The sequence below is a fragment of the Carya illinoinensis genome, chromosome 9 (genome assembly GCF_018687715.1).
Source record: "Carya illinoinensis cultivar Pawnee chromosome 9, C.illinoinensisPawnee_v1, whole genome shotgun sequence".
NCBI lineage: Eukaryota > Viridiplantae > Streptophyta > Magnoliopsida > Fagales > Juglandaceae > Carya > Carya illinoinensis.
The window spans coordinates 44,320,100-44,339,965 of NC_056760.1; the positions used below are offsets into that span (position 1 = coordinate 44,320,100).

A 19,866-nucleotide genomic window follows, 5' to 3' on the forward strand; every position below is an offset into this window, starting at 1 on the left:
ATTACTCGTATAATGAAAAAACTACCAAAATGAAAATGAAGAAGCCTCACCTTTCCATTTGTTGTTTCCATAGAAGAGCATATCGATCTCGTATACTTCCACCAGAATTAACCAAAGCGTCAACGTCCGCTTGCTTAGTTCTCTCCGAGCGCTCCCGTTGTTGTCTAATAAGTGTTCCCCGAAAATCTTGAGGCATGTAGGTCATGACTGCAAATGCATTCACAAATTTCAGCATTGCTTCCAGTGTTGCTGACTTACCATGAGGCCCTAAAGCCATGCTGACTTACAATTTTCAAAGCATATGCTTCCAGTGCTGCTAAAAGCATGCTTAAGTGCAAAGTGCCAGGGCTGAAGCATTTTGCCCATGAAGAGTGAAGCGCATTTACAAAAGCCTGCCTTTGGCACTTTTCGTAGGAGTTTAAAAAAAAAAAACACATATTTTTGTAATTTTTTCAGTTGATATTAAATATCATTTCCGTAACATAGCACCACATGCTGTCATATGTGATGTACATGCTTTGAACCTGATATAATAATCCAAGTCCGGCATAGCGAGGCAAGGAATGAGTTCTCTGAATTGATTTTTTTTATATGGATCTGGTGGACTTACCACTTGTTGGTGGCATGCACACTTGGTCTAATAATCGGGCATGGTCTCGTTAGGACAGATTTTTGGTGTCTCCTTCATGGGAGGCACATTACCGTGTTACAGAAAAGATTGGATAGAGTTTGCTCGGACCATTTCCTCATTCTACTAGGTTGTGGAGGCATTCACAAGGGTAAACGATACTTTAAGTTTGAAAATATATGGCTGAAAGTTGAGGATTTTGGGGAGAAAGTGAGGTTGTGGTGGACCTAATACTCTTTTGGGGGCTCACCCAGCTTTATCCTGGCTAGGAAATTGCAAGCATTGAAGAGGGATTTGAAGAGGTGGAATGTTGAAGTATTCGGGCACATTAATAGTCAAAAAATGTCTCTTATGGAGGATCTAAAGGACTTGGAGGAAAGGGAGGTGAGCACTTCTCTTTCTGAAGAGGACTCTTGCAGGAAACTAGCTATCACTTCAGAGCTAGAGAAGGTGTTACTAATGGAGGAAATCTCGTGGAGACAAAAGTCAAGAGCCCTTTGGTTGAAGGAAGGGGACCGTTGTAAGAAATTTTTCCACTAGTTCGATAATTCTCATTGTAGGAATAATGCTATCGAGGTGCTTCAGGTTGAGGGACAGGTATACTCTGATTATGATGCTATTAAGAACCATATTGTCACTTACTATGAAGATCTACTTGCTGAAAAATCCCCATGGAGACCCAAATTGGATGGTATGCATTTTGAGAAAATTGATCAAGTAACCTCTGTGTGGTTGGAGAGACCTTTTGAAGCTGAGGAGGTACTTCCGGTGCTTCGTGGGATGGCCAAGGATAAAGCCCTGAGGCCGGATGGGTTTTTGATGGCCTTTTATCATGATTGTTGGGATGTGGTGGGGGAAGATATTATGCGCAAGTTTTTCAGGAGATACACTTTTGGTAAATTCGAAAAAAGCATTAATGTGTCTTTCATTGCTCCTATCCCTAAGAAAGTTGGGGCAATGGAGGTGAAAGATGTTTGGCCCGTTAGTCTCATTAATTGGGTGTATAAGATTATTTCAAAGGTGCTTACCAATTGCATGAGTAAGGTTTTGAGTAGGTATTAGATCAAAACCCCAAAGTGCGTTTGTGAAGAGGAGACAAATCTTGGATTTGGTGTTGATTGCCAACGAATGCCTAGATTGTAGACTCAAGGAGGGTACACACAGACTCTCGTGTAAGCTGGACATGGAAAAGGCTTATGACCACGTTAATTGGGATTTTCTATGTTATTTACTTGGGAGGTGTGGTTTCGGGGATAGATGAATTTCATGAATTAGGCATTGTATAACTACGGTCGCTACTCAGTTTTGGTGAATGGAGCATCGGAAGGATTCTTTAACAGCTTTAAGGGATTAAGACAAGGGATCCCCTTTGCTGTTTGTCATTCTTATGGATGCATTGAGTAGTATGTTGAGTGCAACTCAACAAGTGCACGAAATTTTTTCACCATACGGCGAACTTTCATTGAAGAAATAATGCTATGCTATTGAGGTTCTTCATGGAGGTGAAATCATCATTTCAGATCAAGAGGTCATTAAGGATAACATTGTCAAATTTTTTGTGAAGTTGTTCAGCGAAGAATACTCTTGGAGACCAAAGCTTGATGGACTGTTTTTTGACTCCATTGATCAGGCAAGTGCAGAATGGTTGGAGAGAGATTTTGAAGAGAATGAAGTTCTTGATGTGGTTAGAGGAATGGCAAGAGATAAGGCTCCAGATCCAAATGGTTTCTCAATGGCTTTCTTTCAATCTTGTTGGGATATAGTGTGGGATGATATTTTTTTTTATGGGTAAAAGAGATTTTATTGATTCACGTAAAAAAGCAAAGCCCGAGTATACAAGAAAGAGCCTAGTTACAAAACTAAGTGCTATAGATAGTAGCATAAAAGTCATTGAGACTTGTTCCGTTTAGTACAAGAGAAGAAGCCAAAAATAGTAAAGTATGAAAGAAGAAAGCCCTGAAACCCTCTGGAGAGCGTTCCATGTTCTCAAAACGTCGTCCATTTCTTTCGGTCCATGTGCACCACAGTAAACATAAAGGTACCATCTTCTATATAGTTGCACTCTAGCGATTGCCCCTTATCCCTCGCCAACAAGACAATAGATCGATCACTCTCCTAGGCATAGTCCATGTGATACCCAAGCCTCGAGAAAATTTCATCCCACAATACCTTCACTACTTCACAGTGGAGAAGGAAGTGGTCCACAGATTCACTATTGTGTTTGTACATGTAACACCAATCCATTATGTATAGTCCCCGTTTTCTTAAATTATCTATGGTCAGTATTTTACCATGAGAAGCTAGCCAATCAAAGAAAGCAACCTTGAGAAGGGCATTGCTCCTCCAAATGCTAGGGGAGTGATTCGACAAGGCCTTGTAGTATGAACGTACTGAAAATTTCTTGTTACCAGTGCCTTTCAAGCATAATTTGTCCTCCCCTCCTGCCCTTTGTTGCAGCGCATATAACACTCTATAGAATTCAGTGATGTTCCCCACCTCCCAATCCTGGACAGCTCTAGTGAACCTCACAGACCAATGAATGACATCAGTAGTACTGCACATATTATCAACCACCAAGGAGTCCTGATCAAACGCAATCCTATAAAGAGAAGGAAAGGCGTTTTTCAGGGCGACATCCCCACACCAATTGTCGTGCCAAAACCTGATTCGCGTGCCCCTTCCCACCACAAAACTGCAGTTACTTAGAAAATCATCCCAAACGTTTCGAATAAGTTTCCAAACTCCCACTCCATAAGCCCCTCTTACTTCTGTAGTGCACCAACCTCCCAAACACTCCCATATTTGACCTCTAAGATCTTTCTCTAGAGAGCGCCTCCTTCAAGATGATAACGCCATAACCATTTTCCAAGAAGAACCTTGTTGAAAGTTCTCAAATTTCTAAATCCCAAACCTCCACAAGACAAGGGGGTGCATACTTCATCCCATTTGATCAAATAGAATTCCTTTGCATCCTCTAACCCTCCCTATAAGAAATCATGAAAAATCTTCTCCAGTCTTTACACCACCCTTGTAGGAATAGGGAATAAAGAAAGGAAGTATGTTGGAAGATTAGATAACGTACTCTTAATAAGTGTGATTCTCCCCCTCTTAGATAAGTAAATTCTCTTCCAACCTGCCAGTTTGCCTTCAATTTTCTCAACGATCCCTTCCCACATTATCTTGGATTTATGAGGGGCTCCCAAGGGGAGTCCAAGATACTTCTTAGGCAAGGATGAGATCTTGCAGCCCAATGTGTCAGCCACCTCACTTAAGTTATTGACCGATCCAATGGGGACTACTTCTGGCTTGGATAAGTTAACCTTGAGGCCGGAGATAGCTTCGAAGCAGAGTAGGAGTGCTCTTAAGGAGCGAAATTGATCTAGAACCGGGTCACAAAAGATCAAGGTATTGTCAGTGAAAAGCAGATGGGAGACTGTCAAGCTTTCCTGTGAAGAACCACTCACCCACCAAAGATGAAGCCCCCACCCACCGCCCCTTCCAGCATTCTGCTCAGCACATCCATGACTAGAATAAATAGGAGTGGGGAGAGAGGATCCCCTTGCCTCAATCTTGGTGAATTGTTGAAGAAGCCTTCAGGAGTGCCATTGACCAAGATTGAGAATCTGACTATTGTGAGATTGTGCTTTATCCACTGGCACCATCTTTCCCCAAAACTGTACCGACCAAGGATATGCAACAAGAACTCCCAGTTCACATGATCAAAGGCCTTTTCCATATCCAATTTACACAAGATGCCTGGAATGCCAAATCTGACTCTGCTCTCCAGACATTCATTGGCGATAAGAACTGAGTCTAAAATATTCCTTCCTTTCACAAAAGCATTTTGGGATTTCAAGATGATCTTTCCCGTGACTTCACTCAACCGCTTCGCTAAAACTTTGGATATGATCTTGTAAACCCCACTTATCAAGCTTATGGGGCGGAAATTCGTCACTTCCACCGACCTCACTCTTTTTGGGATAAGAGCGATGAATGAGACATTAAGACTCTTCTCAAATTTCATAAAAGCATGAAATTCGATAACAACCTTCATTAGATCCTCTTTAACAATGTCCCAACAGGTGTGAAAAAAGGCCATTGGAAAGCCATCTGGCCCTGGGGCTTTATCTTTGTTCATACCTTTTAGCATACCAAGCACCTCGTCTTCGTCAAAAGGCCTCTCCAGCCAAGCCACACTTGTGTGGTCAATGGAGTCAAAAACTAGCCCATCTACCTTGGGTCTCCAAAGGTATTGCTCTGTCAAAAACTTATCATAAAAGTGAACAATGTGATCCTTAACAGCATCTCTACCCAACCTTCCTTCCTCATGAAGAACATCTATGCCATTGTTTCTTCTATGAGAGTTGGCAACTCTATGAAAAAGCTTTGTATTCCTATCCCCTTCCTTCAACCAAAGGGCCCGTGATTTTTGCCACCACGAGATCTCCTCCATAAGAGTAATTTTTTCTAGCTCCGCGCCAACAGTCATTTTTCTTGCCCTATCATCACCCGACAACACCCTTTCTGCCTCTTTCTCATCAAGTAGTTGCAACTCCATAAATAGTTTGTTCCACTGGTCGTTGATGTTTCAAAACTTTTTAGTTTCCCCGCTAAAACAAAACTAGGAGTGCCAATGAGCTGATCTGAGGCACACCAAGTTCTAAATTTCTCAACAAAACCATCCATCTTCAACCACATGTTTTCAAACTTAAAGTATCTCCTTCCCTCATGAAGACCCCCACAATCTAGTAAAAGGGGGAAGTGATCCAAGCAAAGCCAGGGAAGCCATTTTTGGCATAAAGTGAGCCTCCCAAGAAGAAGAAACAACAAACCTGTCCAACCTCGACCATGCCCTTCCGTTTAACCAGGTGAAGTCTCCCCTTGCCAAAGGGAGATCCACCAGGTCTAAATCAAACAAAAGAGTGGAGAAATCAGCCATGGCTGAACCCGTACAAGAAACCCCAGACCGCTTGCTCGAAAACCGAGTGATGTTGAAGTCACCCCCGATACACCACAAAATATCCCCCTAGCTGCAAAGGCCAACTATCTCATCCCAAAGGAGTTTTCTGCTGCTATCTTCCTTTGGCCCGTATACACCTGCAAGGCCCCAACAAAACCCATTGTCCACGTTCGAGAAAGAGCAAGCTATTGAAAATTCCCCCACACATTCCTCTACAAGGTTAACTGCTCTCTTGTCCCACATCACCAGAATACCCCCTGAAGCACCCTTAGAATCGAGAGTGGTCCATCCTGCATAAGAGCAATTCCACAAACTTCTAATGATGTGCCTATCAATAAGCTTAAGTTTTGTTTCCTAAAAACAAATGACGTCTGCCTTCCATTCCAGTAATAAGTTCTTTACTGTGAGGCGCTTGTTTGGGTCATTCAGGCCACGAACATTCCAAGTGAGGATTTTTGGCTTCATGGATCGCCAAGATTCACCCTATCCTTTCTTCTCCCCCCTGCTCGCACTACCCTCCCGTGCTTCGTAATTTATTGAACATGCCAATCTCTCAAGTTCCCTATCCTTCTTAACTGCAGATCTAGCAAGAGCCGGCTGACCTGCTTGAATGGCGATGATTAGTGCTTGCATCTGGTCCTCATATCCCACACAGGTCATACCCAAGCAGTGACTCATGTCGTTGATCTTTTGAAGGATCCACTCCGGATGTAAATTAGCCCTTGAAACTGCTGGTGGCAATGAGCAAAGAGGGCTAGGCACATCCTCGGGTTCACGCGGGTCAGTTGACACAGAGTCAGCCCCTAGCTCCTTGCAAACAAGCTGTAGATCTGCCCCAAATGGTGACCCTAAGTCCGATGACCCCCCATCCAGAGAGGAGTCATCTATCTCTTCCACTTCAGTGAATAGGACCCTGGAAAGGGACTCAAAGAGGCCTAGAAGAAGAACAAGAGCAGCTAGAGGTGCCTTCGTGGCTGGTTCAAGTGGGGACGACGCCCCATATCACTAATATTGCCACCCTCCACTGGAAAATGCTCGAAAGTGTCATTCCCAAGCTTAACAGAGTCCATCGGCCCACTCTGAGGTGACAGAGAGCTAACGGTGGCCTGGGAACAGTTGGCGTCATCCTCCTCCGCCAAACCAGAAGCTGGCGTCACCCGTAACAGTGAGTTCTGGTGCTCCCCACCCACAACGAGAGGTACGTCGGTGACCGTCAGCAAATTCTGTGCCAGCCCAAAGGTGGCCGAAGCATCTGCCGATGGGGAAGGCACATCGTAGGTCCTAAGGCATCGGCTTGCCCTTCTATTTGAGATGGCCTGTCTGAGGCTGAATGAGAGTCGGGCCGTGCATGGGGCCTTGAGGCCCGTGGGCTAATGGCCCGTGCATGAGGCCGTAAGGGCAAACAGGTGCCCTATGCAGTTGAGGGCTTATGGGCCTCCTTCCAGCACCCAGCCCATTCGAAACTAAAGCAAAGTGCTTTTCCATCAAATAGGAAACTTCTTCAAGGACTCCAGAAAGGTGAACTCTAACAGCCCAAAAAACACCCTTAACATCTCTCATCTTTTTGCCTTCATCAAAAGATCCCCCCATTTCCACTGGGCAAAGACATTTTTTCCCATTTCCACTAGACAAAACAGAGGCGTATGAAGCAAGAGTTTTTGCTTCCAACCCATGGCCGAAACTCCCACCCTTTCAGTAACCACCTTCTGATTGCTCCACCACGTATTCCGCCACCTTCTTTAGGGGGTAAGCAAACCCCTCCCAACCGCTAGCCTTAGTTCCTTCCGGGATGATCATCGAGCCCTTCTCCTGCCATCTTCCAGCAGAAGATAACATCCCCTTGAATTTCTAAGATGTTGTAGAGTGAACACCCCATTACCCATCCTCAACTCTCTGAAAAAGCCTTCGCGCCGACGAACATCAATGGCTTCCATCACCATTCTAACCACCCAAGAAGCAGTAGCACCGTTAATAAGAATGTACAGAGCCATACGTCTATTTCTCTCTATAATGCGAAAACTGTTGGCACCCACCTTTGAGAATAGAAAAGTTTTTGACTCAATAGTAAAATACCTAGCTTCATCCATCAAAACTATGAAAAAACAAGAAGTAAAAAGGGAAGAAAGAAAGGAACTCAAGGGAGGAATGGAAAACAGAGGGGCAAAGGGAAATCAACTCCGGCGAGGGGCGCCGAAGAGGAGCATGTGTGCATGCATGCAGGTGTTTTGAATAGTGTTATTCTGGTATATTATATAATAATGCTCAATGGGAGCTGCCGCCTGAAAGCAAATATCCACCATACAAAGATCTGGGAAAAAAATGTGTGGGATGATATTATGAAGGTTTTTTATGAATTTTATACATTTATGAAATTTGAGAAAAGTTTCGATGCTTCATTTATAGCACTTATTCCCAAAAAAGTAGGGGCTGTAGATATACAGGATTTTCGGCCTATTAGTTTGGTGAACGGGTCACACAAGATAATCTCTAAGGTGTTAGCTAATCGTATGAGTGTGGTGTTCGGAAATATTATATCGAAATCTCAAAATGCCTTTGTAAGATGGAGACAAATTCTTGACTTGATTTTAGTTGCTAACGAGTATGTGGATAGCAGAATTAAATCAAATGAATCTGGAATTTTGATTAAATTGGACATGGAAAAAGCATATATGACCATGTTAGTTGGGATTTTCTATTGTATTTGCTTGGGAGATAGTTTTGGAGAGAAATTGTGTATGTGGATCAAACATTGCATTTCGACGTCGAGATTTTCTATTTTAGTGAATGGCACTCCTGTTAGGTTTTTTAATAGGTTCACCCCACTTGAGACAAGGAGATCTACTATCTCCTTTTCTTTTTGTCCTTGTCATGGATGCATTGAGTAGAATGTTAGAAGTGACGGTTGAAGGAATATACTTGTCAGGTTTTGAGGTGGGCAATGAGGAACAGAATAGCATGAAATTATCTCATCCTCTTTTTGCCGATGACACTTTGATTTTCAGTGAGCCCAACCAAGAATATATTCGATCTTTGAGAGTATTGTTGTTATGTTTTGAAGCTATCTCGGTTCTCATGATTAACCTAAACAAGTCTAAACTTGTACATGTGGGTGCCATAGGTAATTAGATTTGGCTAATATTTTCGGGTGCAAAATTGCTTCACTACCCCTGAAGTATCTTGGTCTTCCGTTGGGAGCTCCTTACAAATCTATTTTGATATGGGATGGGGTGATTGAGAAGACTGAGAGGAGGTCGGCTGGATGGAAAAAGTTATATTTGTCTAAAGGGGGAAGAATTACCTTGATAAAGAGTACGTTGCCTAATCTTCCAACATATTTTCTCTCTCTTTTCCCTTTGCCGGCTGGGGTTGCTAGAAGAATTGAGAATATTTATTGTCATTTCTTATGGGGAGGAATAGGAGAGGAAAAGAAGTTTCATTGGTTAGTTGGAACTAGATTTGTCAACCAGTTTCTTGTGGAGGTTTGGGGGTGCGAAATTTGAGGTTATTTAATAGAGCATTTCTTGGAAAATGACTTTGGAGATATCATGAAGAGAGAGATGCTTTATGAAAGAATGTTGTTGCTGTTAAATATGGGAGCAGGTGGGGGGAATGGTGTTCCAATGAAGTTAGAGAAGCGTATGGGGTGAGTTTATGGAAGTTTATTAGGAAAGATTGGGGAGAGTTTTATAAACATAATAAATTTATGGTGGGGGGGAAGGGAAGAGGATCATCTTTTAGCATGACACTTGGTGTGGGGAATCAGCTCGTAAATCAGATTTTCCATCTCTTTACAAGATTGTAAGGGATCAAAATGTTGTTGTGGCAGATTATCTTCAATATACTATTCTATGGAATGTTGACTTTATTAGAGATGCAAACAAGTGGGAAGTGAATGCTGTTTCAGATTTTTTAGGAAGAATTTATAATTCAAAAGTGATGCAGGGAAGAGAGGACAGGCTATTGTGGGATCATGCTGGAAATTTTAGGTTTTCAGTCAGTTCTTTTTATAAGGTGCTTAATTGTCATTCTGGCTGTGTATTCCCCTGGAAAAGCATTTAGAAGGCGAAGCTACCTACTAAGGCGGCATTCTTCAGTTGGGTGGTTGCTCTTGGGAAAGTATTGACCACGGATAACCTTAGAAAACGTGGTTTGTGTATAATTGATTGGTGTGTCATGTGCAAGACTGTAAATCATCTTTTTTTACATTGTGAGGTGGCAAAGTCTTTGTGGAATGAGGTTATTGGTCGGATAGGTTTATATTGGGTGATGCCTAAGGAAGTTGTGGATCTTCTTGCTTGTTGGCATGGTTTTGAGGCAAGGACAGGTGTTGTTGCTAGATGGAGAATGATTCCTTTGTGTTTAATGTGGTGTTTATGGCTGGAAAGGAATGGAAGATGTTTTGAAGACAAGAAGCATTCTTTTGAAGATCTTCGAAATTTTTTCTTTTCTACTTTGAGTTTGTGGGCTAAGATTTTCGTAAGGAATGATGATAATATACTGAATCTGTTTTCTGTCTTAGTTTCCTGATTTCTAGGGTGTAGTAGGTATTTCCTTTGTATAAATCCAATGTACTTGGGTTGTGCTTTTTCTTGGTCATAAAATTCTTATTAATTATATAAAAAACTGTTAATAGAGGCTTTATTGCTGGATTCTTTGTGGGAGGTGTCACTATATCTCACTTACTATTTGCTGATGACACATTGCTGTTTGTGAGCCAGACAGTGACCATATGCAGTACTTGAGGGCTGTATTACTTTGTTTTGAAGCGGTTCTAGGCTTGAAGGTAAATCTCTCGAAGTCTGAAAAGGTTTTTGTGGGTGGTGTGAACAATATTCAAGGCTTGGCAACTATCCTGGGTTGTAAGATTGCTTCCCTACCCTTGAACTACCTCGGTCTTCTATTGGGAGCTGCATTCAAGACAAAATCTATTTGACATGGTGTGTTAGAAAAAATCAAAAGAAGATTGGCCGGATGGAAACAGATATATTTGTCCAAGGGTGGTAGATTGACTCTCATTAAGAGCACATTATCTAATCTCCCTACTTATTTTCTATCCTTATTTCCGATACCTATAAGGGTGGCTTCTTGTGTTGAGAAAACTTTCCGTAACTTTCTTTGGGGAGGAATGGGGGATGAAACTAAGTTCCAACTTATGAGTTCGGATAAAGTTTGCTCACCAATAATATGTGGTGGGTTGGGGGTGCGTAATGTAAGGGTCCTCAAAAAAGCACTTTTGTGGAAATGGTTGTGGAGGTATCATAGGGAAGGAGAGGGCTTATGGAGAGAAGTCATAGAGTCTAAGTATGGGAGTATTCGGGGGGGTTGGTGCTCTAAAAGCTAGATGGGGAAGATTCTCTCAATTTTCAGATTCACAATTGGAAGAGGCAACAATGTTTACTTTTGGCATTATGTGTGGTGCGGTGACACGGCTCCTAAGCAAGTGTTTCATATGCTTTACCAAATTTCTTGTGAAGAAGAGGCTGTTGTGGCTTATTTATTGATACTATCCAATGGTGTTATCCATTGGAATGTGGGATTTTTTAGAGTAGCTCAGGATTGGGAATTAGACATGTTTGTTGGTTTCTTTGATTCGTTATATGCAATTTCGATTGGCAATGAGATGAGGGATAAGCTGTTGTTGAATCCAAGTGGAAATAAAAAGATAAAAAATAAAAATTGATAAGTAAACGATAGTATTAATAAGGATAGGCATAGTCCAAGTATACAAGATGATTTTTTTTTTATAAGTAAAAATATTTTATATATATATATCAATAGGAGTAACCAAGTACACTAGACGTATACAAGAAAACACCTAGCCCATACTAGAGTGCTCCAAATCACCCAAAAGCCTGTGAAAACTACCCTAAATATACCAAACGAATTGGAATGGAACACACCTCCACAACCCTAGCCCCTTGTTTCCCGTACAACTAATTCAAATCCCTCTACAAGACCGTCTTCGCATTGCCCCTGAAAGACGCTTTTAACTCCCTGCTTTTCTTGAAACTTGATTTGGTTTGAAGCGCGTGGCTCGCCTCAACCATAGTGAATAGTGCTTTAATTTGGTCTTCATATGCATCATTTGAAATCCCCACAATTTGCTTAAACCCATTAACTTTATTAAGAACCCAATCCAATGGTGAACCCGCTATATCATTTAACGGAGGAAGAGAAGCCAGGGGAGCAACATTATCCCCAGACATAGTACCCAACTGCACTCCCAACTCTAAGCCTTCCTCCACACTAGGCACCAACGACAAATCCCGAGTCTCCTCGACAACTAAAAGGTTGTTGTCCATTGTTTCTGTCACCATAAAAGGTTCCTCCCCTCCATCGATGATGGCATTGCTGAAATTTACTTCACCCCCCAACGATCCTTGTAGTTCCACTTTGTCAAACCCTACTGCTCCCTCAGGAATAGTACAGATAGGGAATGCACTACCTTTTGTTACCCCATTTTTGTCTTCTAAAAGATGCTCGTTTGATTCTTTCAAAGTACTTAGGACCCTAGAGGGACCCGCATCTTCAACTGAAAGTGAACCCTAGACAACAATACCAGCCCCATCTTGAGGGCCTCCTACTCCCTCAGGAGGCTTAGTTGACAAGTTGCCAATGCCCTGAGTGATACCGGTGTGGACAATGCCGACATCCGGACCTATCTGTGACGACGAAGAAACACCTTTTGCTGGCACACTTGAGGCCTTCATCTTTGACCCACCTCTAAAACCCACAACTAGCTCCAGCCCCTTATCCACTTTGATCATCAAATCTCTCACATACTCCATAACTCCCATCAATTGAGCTTTGACATCCCACAAAACCCCTTCCACATCTCCCAATGTCATCTGACATGCTTTGTCACCTACAAGAGCCTTACCCTTTTCTTCGGTCGCGAAACTAATCTCAGCCAAGCCACCCACTAATGACCTCAACACCTCAGCGTACGAGGCACCTTTCACAGGGGAAGGCCTTCCCACTAACTTTCCATCAACAAACTTCCCACTGTTTACATGCTTCAGAATAATGGCTTTAGCCCCAGTAACACTTCGAATGGACTGCAGAAAGCCTTTCCACCCAATGCCATTGCGCCTTCTGGAATTACCAACAAGCCCTTCCTCCTTCCATTCCAAAATTCTGAGAGTTGCAAGAAGTTGCCTCTTGCGTTACTAAGATGTTGAATGATGAGTACTCCATTATCCATCCCCAACTCTCTGAAGAATCCTTCATGATAGTTAAGAATAAGACAATCCTCAATCCCCTTACCCACCCACGAAGCTGCCATCCCACCTAGACGCATGAACTTAGCAATCCTTTTGCTATGTTTAGAAATACGAAAACTATTTCCTCCCTCTTTCATAAAAACGAAAGTTTTTTATTCCACCTTCAACCACCTCTCGCCTTCCGACTGAGACAAATCCACATCGCGCACCGTCATCTTTAAATCCCAAATTAGAGGTACCTACTACTCTCGCTTCATCATCTTAAGGAAAAACACCCACAATGACCAGATCTATGCCAACGAAATCAGAGGTACCCCTTAAATGCAGATACAAAAAAAAAAACAGAACAAATACCCCATCGCTGAAGGATGACCGACATCGAAGGCCCCTCCATAGTCTCCAGAGTCCTTCGATCAAGTCTATGGCATACCCAGAGTCAGAGACACAGGTCGCAACACCCAGCAAACTACACTAAAGGAACAACAGAAGCAAAATTCCAGCCGCCAAAGAAGGACCGACGTCGAAGGCCCCTCAAAGGAGTCTCTAGAGTTCATCGGTCAGGTCTATTGTGATGGCAGACCCAGGCGACAGTCGTTGACGCCTACGAGAAAAGAGAAATTGAAAAAAACCCACTTACCAGAGGTAGGACCGACATCGGCTGGCCCTCAACGAGGGCGTCAGGGCCCGTCGGCCTTGTCTATGATGGAAGAGACGAGTCACTCGCCAGTCAGAGGTGGGTGTGGGGTGGCGGTGGGATGGAGTTCTTAGGGTTTCTCTGGCTCAATGTTCTCTCTTAGGGTTTCTCTCGCTAGTTTTTAGACAATGTGCGTATTCAAGGAAATATCATATACACACAAGATGATATACAAGAGATAAAGACCTATCTAGGTTACAGTAGTGGAAACAAGAAAATTATGTAAATTTAGGCCATTAAAATCTATAGCTATGGCCCATAGAAATAAAGTACAGAAAAATAAAGATGGAAGCTCCTCTAGTGTCCGCTCCTTATCTTCAAATGTCCGCTCATTAAGCTCTCGCCATATACGCCACATAATGCATATAGGGACCATCTTCCACACAGCTTTGATTAGTGAAGCACCACCTAGAATTGTCTAGCTAGCCAATAACTCGACCACTGTAGCAGGCATTACCCAATTTAACTCTACTCGACAGAATACTTCACTCCATACGGCTCTAGCTATCTCGCAATGTAGCAAAAGATGATCCACGGTCTCACCAACTTTCTTGCACATACAACACCAATCTGAAATAATTAGCCAGTGCTTACTTAGATTATCAGTTGTCAGAATCTTGTCCAAGGAAACTGTCCAAGTGAAGAAGAGTGCTTTGGGGGGTGCCTTAACCCTCCAAAGTCTTCTCCATGGGAAATGGGTATTAGGGAGAAGTGTAAGGGACTTATAGAAGGATCGAACCAATAAGGTACTCTTACCTGCAGGTGTCCACCACATCTTATCAGCTTGTAATCCATTCAGCTTCACAGAGTATACTAGGCTTAAAAAAGCCTCAAAGCAATCTACTTGCCAATCTTGGGCCTCTCTACTAAAGGTGACATTTCATTGGACTTGATCTCCCGATTGAACCATGAGGTCCACCATTGAAACTTCTTGATCATATCGGAAAACGGATGGAAAAGAGTCCTTTAGGGCCTCCCACCCACACCAAATGTCCCTCCAAAATTTTATCTGAGTACTCGCACCCACTACAAATTTAGTATGGCGATTAAACACCCCCACCCACGTCTTATGTGTTTCAAAACCCCCACTCCATAGGCCCCATTCCCCTCTCTAGTACACCAACCCCCCCACAAGTTTTCGCGTTTGCAATCGACCACCAATTTTCATATGGCTTCCGGTTCCATATTATATCTCCATAGCCATTTTCCAAGTAGGGCCCAATTGAAAATTGAAAATTCTTTATCCCCAACCCACATGAAGGAATTGGCTTGTACCTTATCCCAATTGACTAGATGGAATTTGAATTCATCCCCCAACCAGCTCCATAAGAAATCACGGCGGAGTTTTTCAATCCATGCAACCACGCAAATTGGAATTGGAAATAAATACAAAAAATAGGTCGGTAAGCTAAAGAAGAGTACTCTTGATTAGAGTCACACTATCTCCTTTTGACAAGTACAATCTCTTCCACCCTATCAATTTTCTTTCTATCTTCACGATAACTGTATCCCAAATAGGTAATGCCTATAAAGCAGCCCCCAATGGCAATCCCAAGTATGTCATAGGAAGATAAGCGGCCTTACACCCAAGAGTGCTGGCCAAGTGCCAAGTGTCAAGTGTTACTAACGGTCCCAACTGGCACTAGCTCTAATTTTTCAAAGTTCACTCTCAGGCTTGACGCTGCTTCGAAGCATAGTAAAAGTGCCTTCAATGCCCTTAGGTAATCTTGTTCTACATCTCAAAAAATTAGTGTCATCTGCAAATAATAAATGAGAAATCATAATAAGGCCCTTATTAGGATCATCTACTAAAAATCCCGCCATAAAACCGTTTCTAACCACGGCCAATAGCATCAAACTCAAGGCCTCCATGATGACAACAAAGAGAAGAGGGGACAGGAGATCTCCTTGTCTTAGGCCAACAGAACGGTTGAAGAAACCAGCCAAGCTGCCATTAATCAAAACTGAGAACCTTGCCCTACATATGCACCATCTGATCCACGAATACCATCTCTCCCCAAACCCACATCTCTCCAACAAATAAAGAAGGAACTCCTAGTTTACATAATTGTATGCCTTTTCCACATCTAGCTCACATATAAACCCTACAATACTAGACTTTAATCTACTATCCATGCATTCATTGGATATAAGAATTGAATCCAGGATTTGACGGCCCCTTACAAATGCATTTTGTGGTTTCGAAATAATCTTACCTAAGGCCCCCCAACCTATTTGCAAGCACCTTGGAGATGATTTTGTATACCCCATTTATGAGGCTAATGGGCCTATAATCTTTCACCTCTGATGCTCCGATCTTCTTTGGGATCAATGCAATAAAAGTAACATTTAGGCTTTTCTCAAACTTCCCAACTAGGAACAATTCCTGGAACACATTCATTATATCCCTTTTCACTACTTCCCAACAAGTTTGGAAAAACCCCATCGAAAAGCCGTCTAGTCCTTGTGCTTTGTCTTTAACCATTATTCTTACTACATCATAGACCTCCTCTTCCTCACAAGATCTTTCCAAACAAGACGCTGTATGCGGCTCAATAGAGTCGAAACCGAGTCCATCAAGTTTTGGCATCCACCCATCTCGTTCTGTAAACAGCTGTACAAAGAAATCCACCAGTGGTCCAGGATCACAGGAGCCTTCGTGCAGTCTATACCATTGATGTTCAGCATATCAATGGTATTATTTCTCCTATGAGAAGTTAGCCACTCTTAGGAAAAATTCTCGGTGCACTGTTTCTATAAGGTTCTCTTGGGATTTTCTAATGATCATAGCTATCCCTGGAAAGCTATCTAGAAGTGCAAGGTACCTTCCAAGATTGCTTTCTTCGTTTGCATTGCATCTCTTGGGAGGATTCTCACCTCAGGTAATCTAAGAAAATGTGGTCTCATTATTGCAAATTGGTGCTTTATGTGCAAGGGTGATGGGGAATAAATTGATCATCTTTTGTTACATTGCGAAGTGGCCCGGTGTTTATGGAATGAGACCTTTAATAGGATAGGGGTGGCATGGGTCATGCCTGGAAGAGTTAGAGATATTATGTGCAATTGTAGAGGTATCGGGGGAAATGCTCACATCACTGCTGTGTAGAGAATGATCCCTCATTGCATTATGTGGCGCTTGTGGCTGAAGTGAAACAAGAAGTGCTTTGAAGACATGGAGCATTCTGTGGATGAGCTGAAGCGATTTTTTTACAATACTTTCTTGGGCTTTGGCCATTATTTGTAATACGGACAACCTTCATGATTTACTTGTAGCTCTCACTAGTGCTTAGATGTAATTAGGCATGTTCATTGTACACTACAAGTATATTTGGGCAATGCCTCTTATATCAATAAAATTTTACTTTTACCTATAAAAAAATAATAATAATCCAAGTTGGCTTCCGAGATGGATTGATATTTGATTGCTTATGTTAGCATAAGTTAAAACATACAATTCTTAAGCTATTTTTTTCATGGCCTTTTTGTTAGATTTTGATTCAGCCATGTACTTTAATTTGATTATGCATAAAGTGTCTATTTGTTAAAGCACAAGAGAATCTATAAAATGTTATGTTTAAATTTTATGTTTTTTTATTATAAGTAATCAACCAATTAAATAATTTTTACGCTTGAATTTTATGTAATTGGTTGATTGCATTTTTTTTATAAGCCAGAATTGGTAAGATTTTAGTCCTAAATTTATCTATAATATTAGAAAAAAAAAATTTGAAAGCTAAATTGTAAACTACCATGGCGGTTTTGGAACCAACAAAATGAGCCCATAAACACTTGCTTAGCTAAAAATGAAAGCTTATAAACTTACATGGATTGATATGATAAATCAAATTGTAAAACTCTTTCTAAGTAATCAAAATATCATTGTAAGTGCAAAAGACATAATCCAATTGTTGTAAAGTAAATCTGATTTAGTACATCCAATCATGTGACTCACATCAGTTTATAAACTTAATTTTTGTAATTTTTTCTTATAGCCCTAGCATTTCTTGTATAAAAAGTATGCCAAAAAAATTCCATGGTGCATGAAAACACTCAAATGCATTAGTAAATAAAAGACTAAGATTCCCAACCATTAATAAGGGAAGAAATAATTGAGCTAGCAAACCAACTAAAGGGTGGAAAACAAATAGCCATAGCTATAAATGTAAGGTTCTATTGGAAAATTATTGAACTTTATATGTGAATATATACACACACACAAATATTATATATATATATATATATATCTGTAGACAAGATAATTAACCTGTATTAAACACATGATCCGAATTCTTAGATTGGAAGAACTCCAAAAACTTCAAAGTGTGTTGAAGTTTATCTTTGAGCTGTCTGAAATTAGTAGCAAGGTCAGCAACATCAGGTGTTGACTGTTGCTGAAGCTGCAGTTAGAACACAAAGGCAAGATAAATATGTTTTCCGTATTATAAGCAGAGATGATCGAACAGAACAACTACACTACACTGTGAAGTCCAAACAAGGAATAAAATATTGTGTTACAACCTTATTTAAGTATCACAACTACATCAAAAAACAAAATATACGTATCAAGGCTTAGGAATCTGATATATTACCACTGCAGGCCAATGAGATGTTTCAAGTAAAAAAAGAATTTCTTCAATGTGTTCTCGATTCTTCCACATGTTCTCATCAATTTTATGCGGAGGCTGACGATCTGCTTCATCTATCAGCAAGCTTTCATCTAGAATGGCAATGGCACGAAGTGGGGAGATCAAGTATAATAATTCAATTCAAAAAGTAAGAATAAAACTAAAACAAACTATTGCAAACGCAATTAAGTGACCCAATGAATTAGATGTAATAATAGTTATATGATTGCAATCCAGTGAACTTCAGGCACACATTTCAAACCCAATGTAAATGTACATGGGAGATTTACTTGTTCAGAAAAAAAATAAAAAAAATGAATGTGGGAGATTTTGCAAGCCCCCACTCAAGACGAAAGCAGCAACTAGAGCCATTCTTTGGTTACTCTTTCGTTTTGAGATTCAAGGCTGTACCACGGGAACGTAAACATAATATTGTCAGTTTTCAAGCAAGGAAAACATAAGCGACATCACAGGCACTAGATAACTGATGGGGGTAGATCTAAATCACCAGACAGCGTCTTTACTCACTAGAAAATAAAATTCTGTAGACACTGGTCTGTAACATAAAGATCTACAATAATTTTTTGAAAGACAGTGAGCCTGCATTTGTCAGGCATCCCGAAAGGAAGGACAATGTGGGTGCCCCCAGGGGGGGGGGGGGGGGGGGGGGGGGGGGTGGGGGGGTGTTGGGGTTGTTTGTTGGGTGGAATAGATGGAGCAGATTAAGAGAGGTGGAAACCTTGTGTGGGAGGAAGGTGGTTGAGCAAATCGTCAGCCATCGACCGAATCTCAGAGGAAAGGCGAGAGACATCATCAGATAGAGGTGGAAATGGGTATTTGTCGTAATAAGAAGCCAGATAACTCCTCGTTATCGGTACGAGACCCTCCGTAGAAGCCATCTCTTGATTAAATTTTCCTTTTAATTTCCCAATTTGAATGAGGGTTCTTGCTGGACCGATCAGAGAGACGATGCCGATCGACTCCCTCTCAGCACATTCTTTACGCCAACAAGGAGCACCGAGACGACGGGTTTTGGAAGAGGAAAGTGAAGTCGACGCCACTGAGACGTTTGGCGGTGTGGGCCTTCTTTTTTCATTCTTTTCTTATTTTCTCTCAAGTTCAATTTATTTTCATTCTCGTGCGCTGGCACACCGGTGCTGGCATCGGGTATAAGGAGAAGAATAACTCGGATTCTCGTGGGTAAGAATTTGATTGGTTGCGGCATAACTCGGAGGAGTTCATTAAAATTATTTTAAAAAATACAAACCAATATTCAATTATTTTAAATAAGCTTTTGCGTGGATTACGTGCAACGGTGGTCGTCATTCGAATGAAGTTTTAGAAAGATATATATACTACCAAAAAAGAAGAGAAAATCTATTTGTAATCTGGTCTATCTGATCACACAACACACGAAACCCACGTGACAAACCGGTCCAACAACAACTCTGGTCCAATGCATAAATCTTGACTCTACCTCCCCAAATAGATTTTCCTCTCTCATCTCCTGAATCTCAACCACTCCCTCTCTCTCTTCTCCTTCCCTTAATATGGACCTTCAAAAATCAACCACTCCCTATCTCAACATTCAGAAATCAACCTCCCTACATAAATCCCTCTCTCAAGACTCTTGACTACCACGACAGCAACTCAATCCCCTAAACCAGGTGTAGGACGGAGCTCGACTCCCAAAGTCACGACAGACTAAGCTTGACCTCCAGAAAAGAGACAAATCT

General features: G+C 41.6%; 1 protein-coding gene across 1 annotated transcript in view; it reads right to left on the reverse strand.

Moving 5' to 3' along the window:
* LOC122275867 overlaps positions 1–19,270 on the reverse strand; it is a 44,325-nt gene extending 25,055 nt beyond the window's left edge. Inside the window, exons 1-4 of the mRNA XM_043085172.1 lie at positions 18,870–19,270; positions 18,095–18,222; positions 17,770–17,902; positions 51–207 (exon numbers count right to left, since the gene is read on the reverse strand). Coding sequence (XP_042941106.1) covers positions 51–207; positions 17,770–17,902; positions 18,095–18,222; positions 18,870–19,029 — 578 coding nt within the window. The 5' untranslated portion in view covers positions 19,030–19,270. The remainder of the gene's footprint in view (positions 1–50; positions 208–17,769; positions 17,903–18,094; positions 18,223–18,869) is intronic.
* Positions 19,271–19,866: the final 596 nt, after the last annotated feature.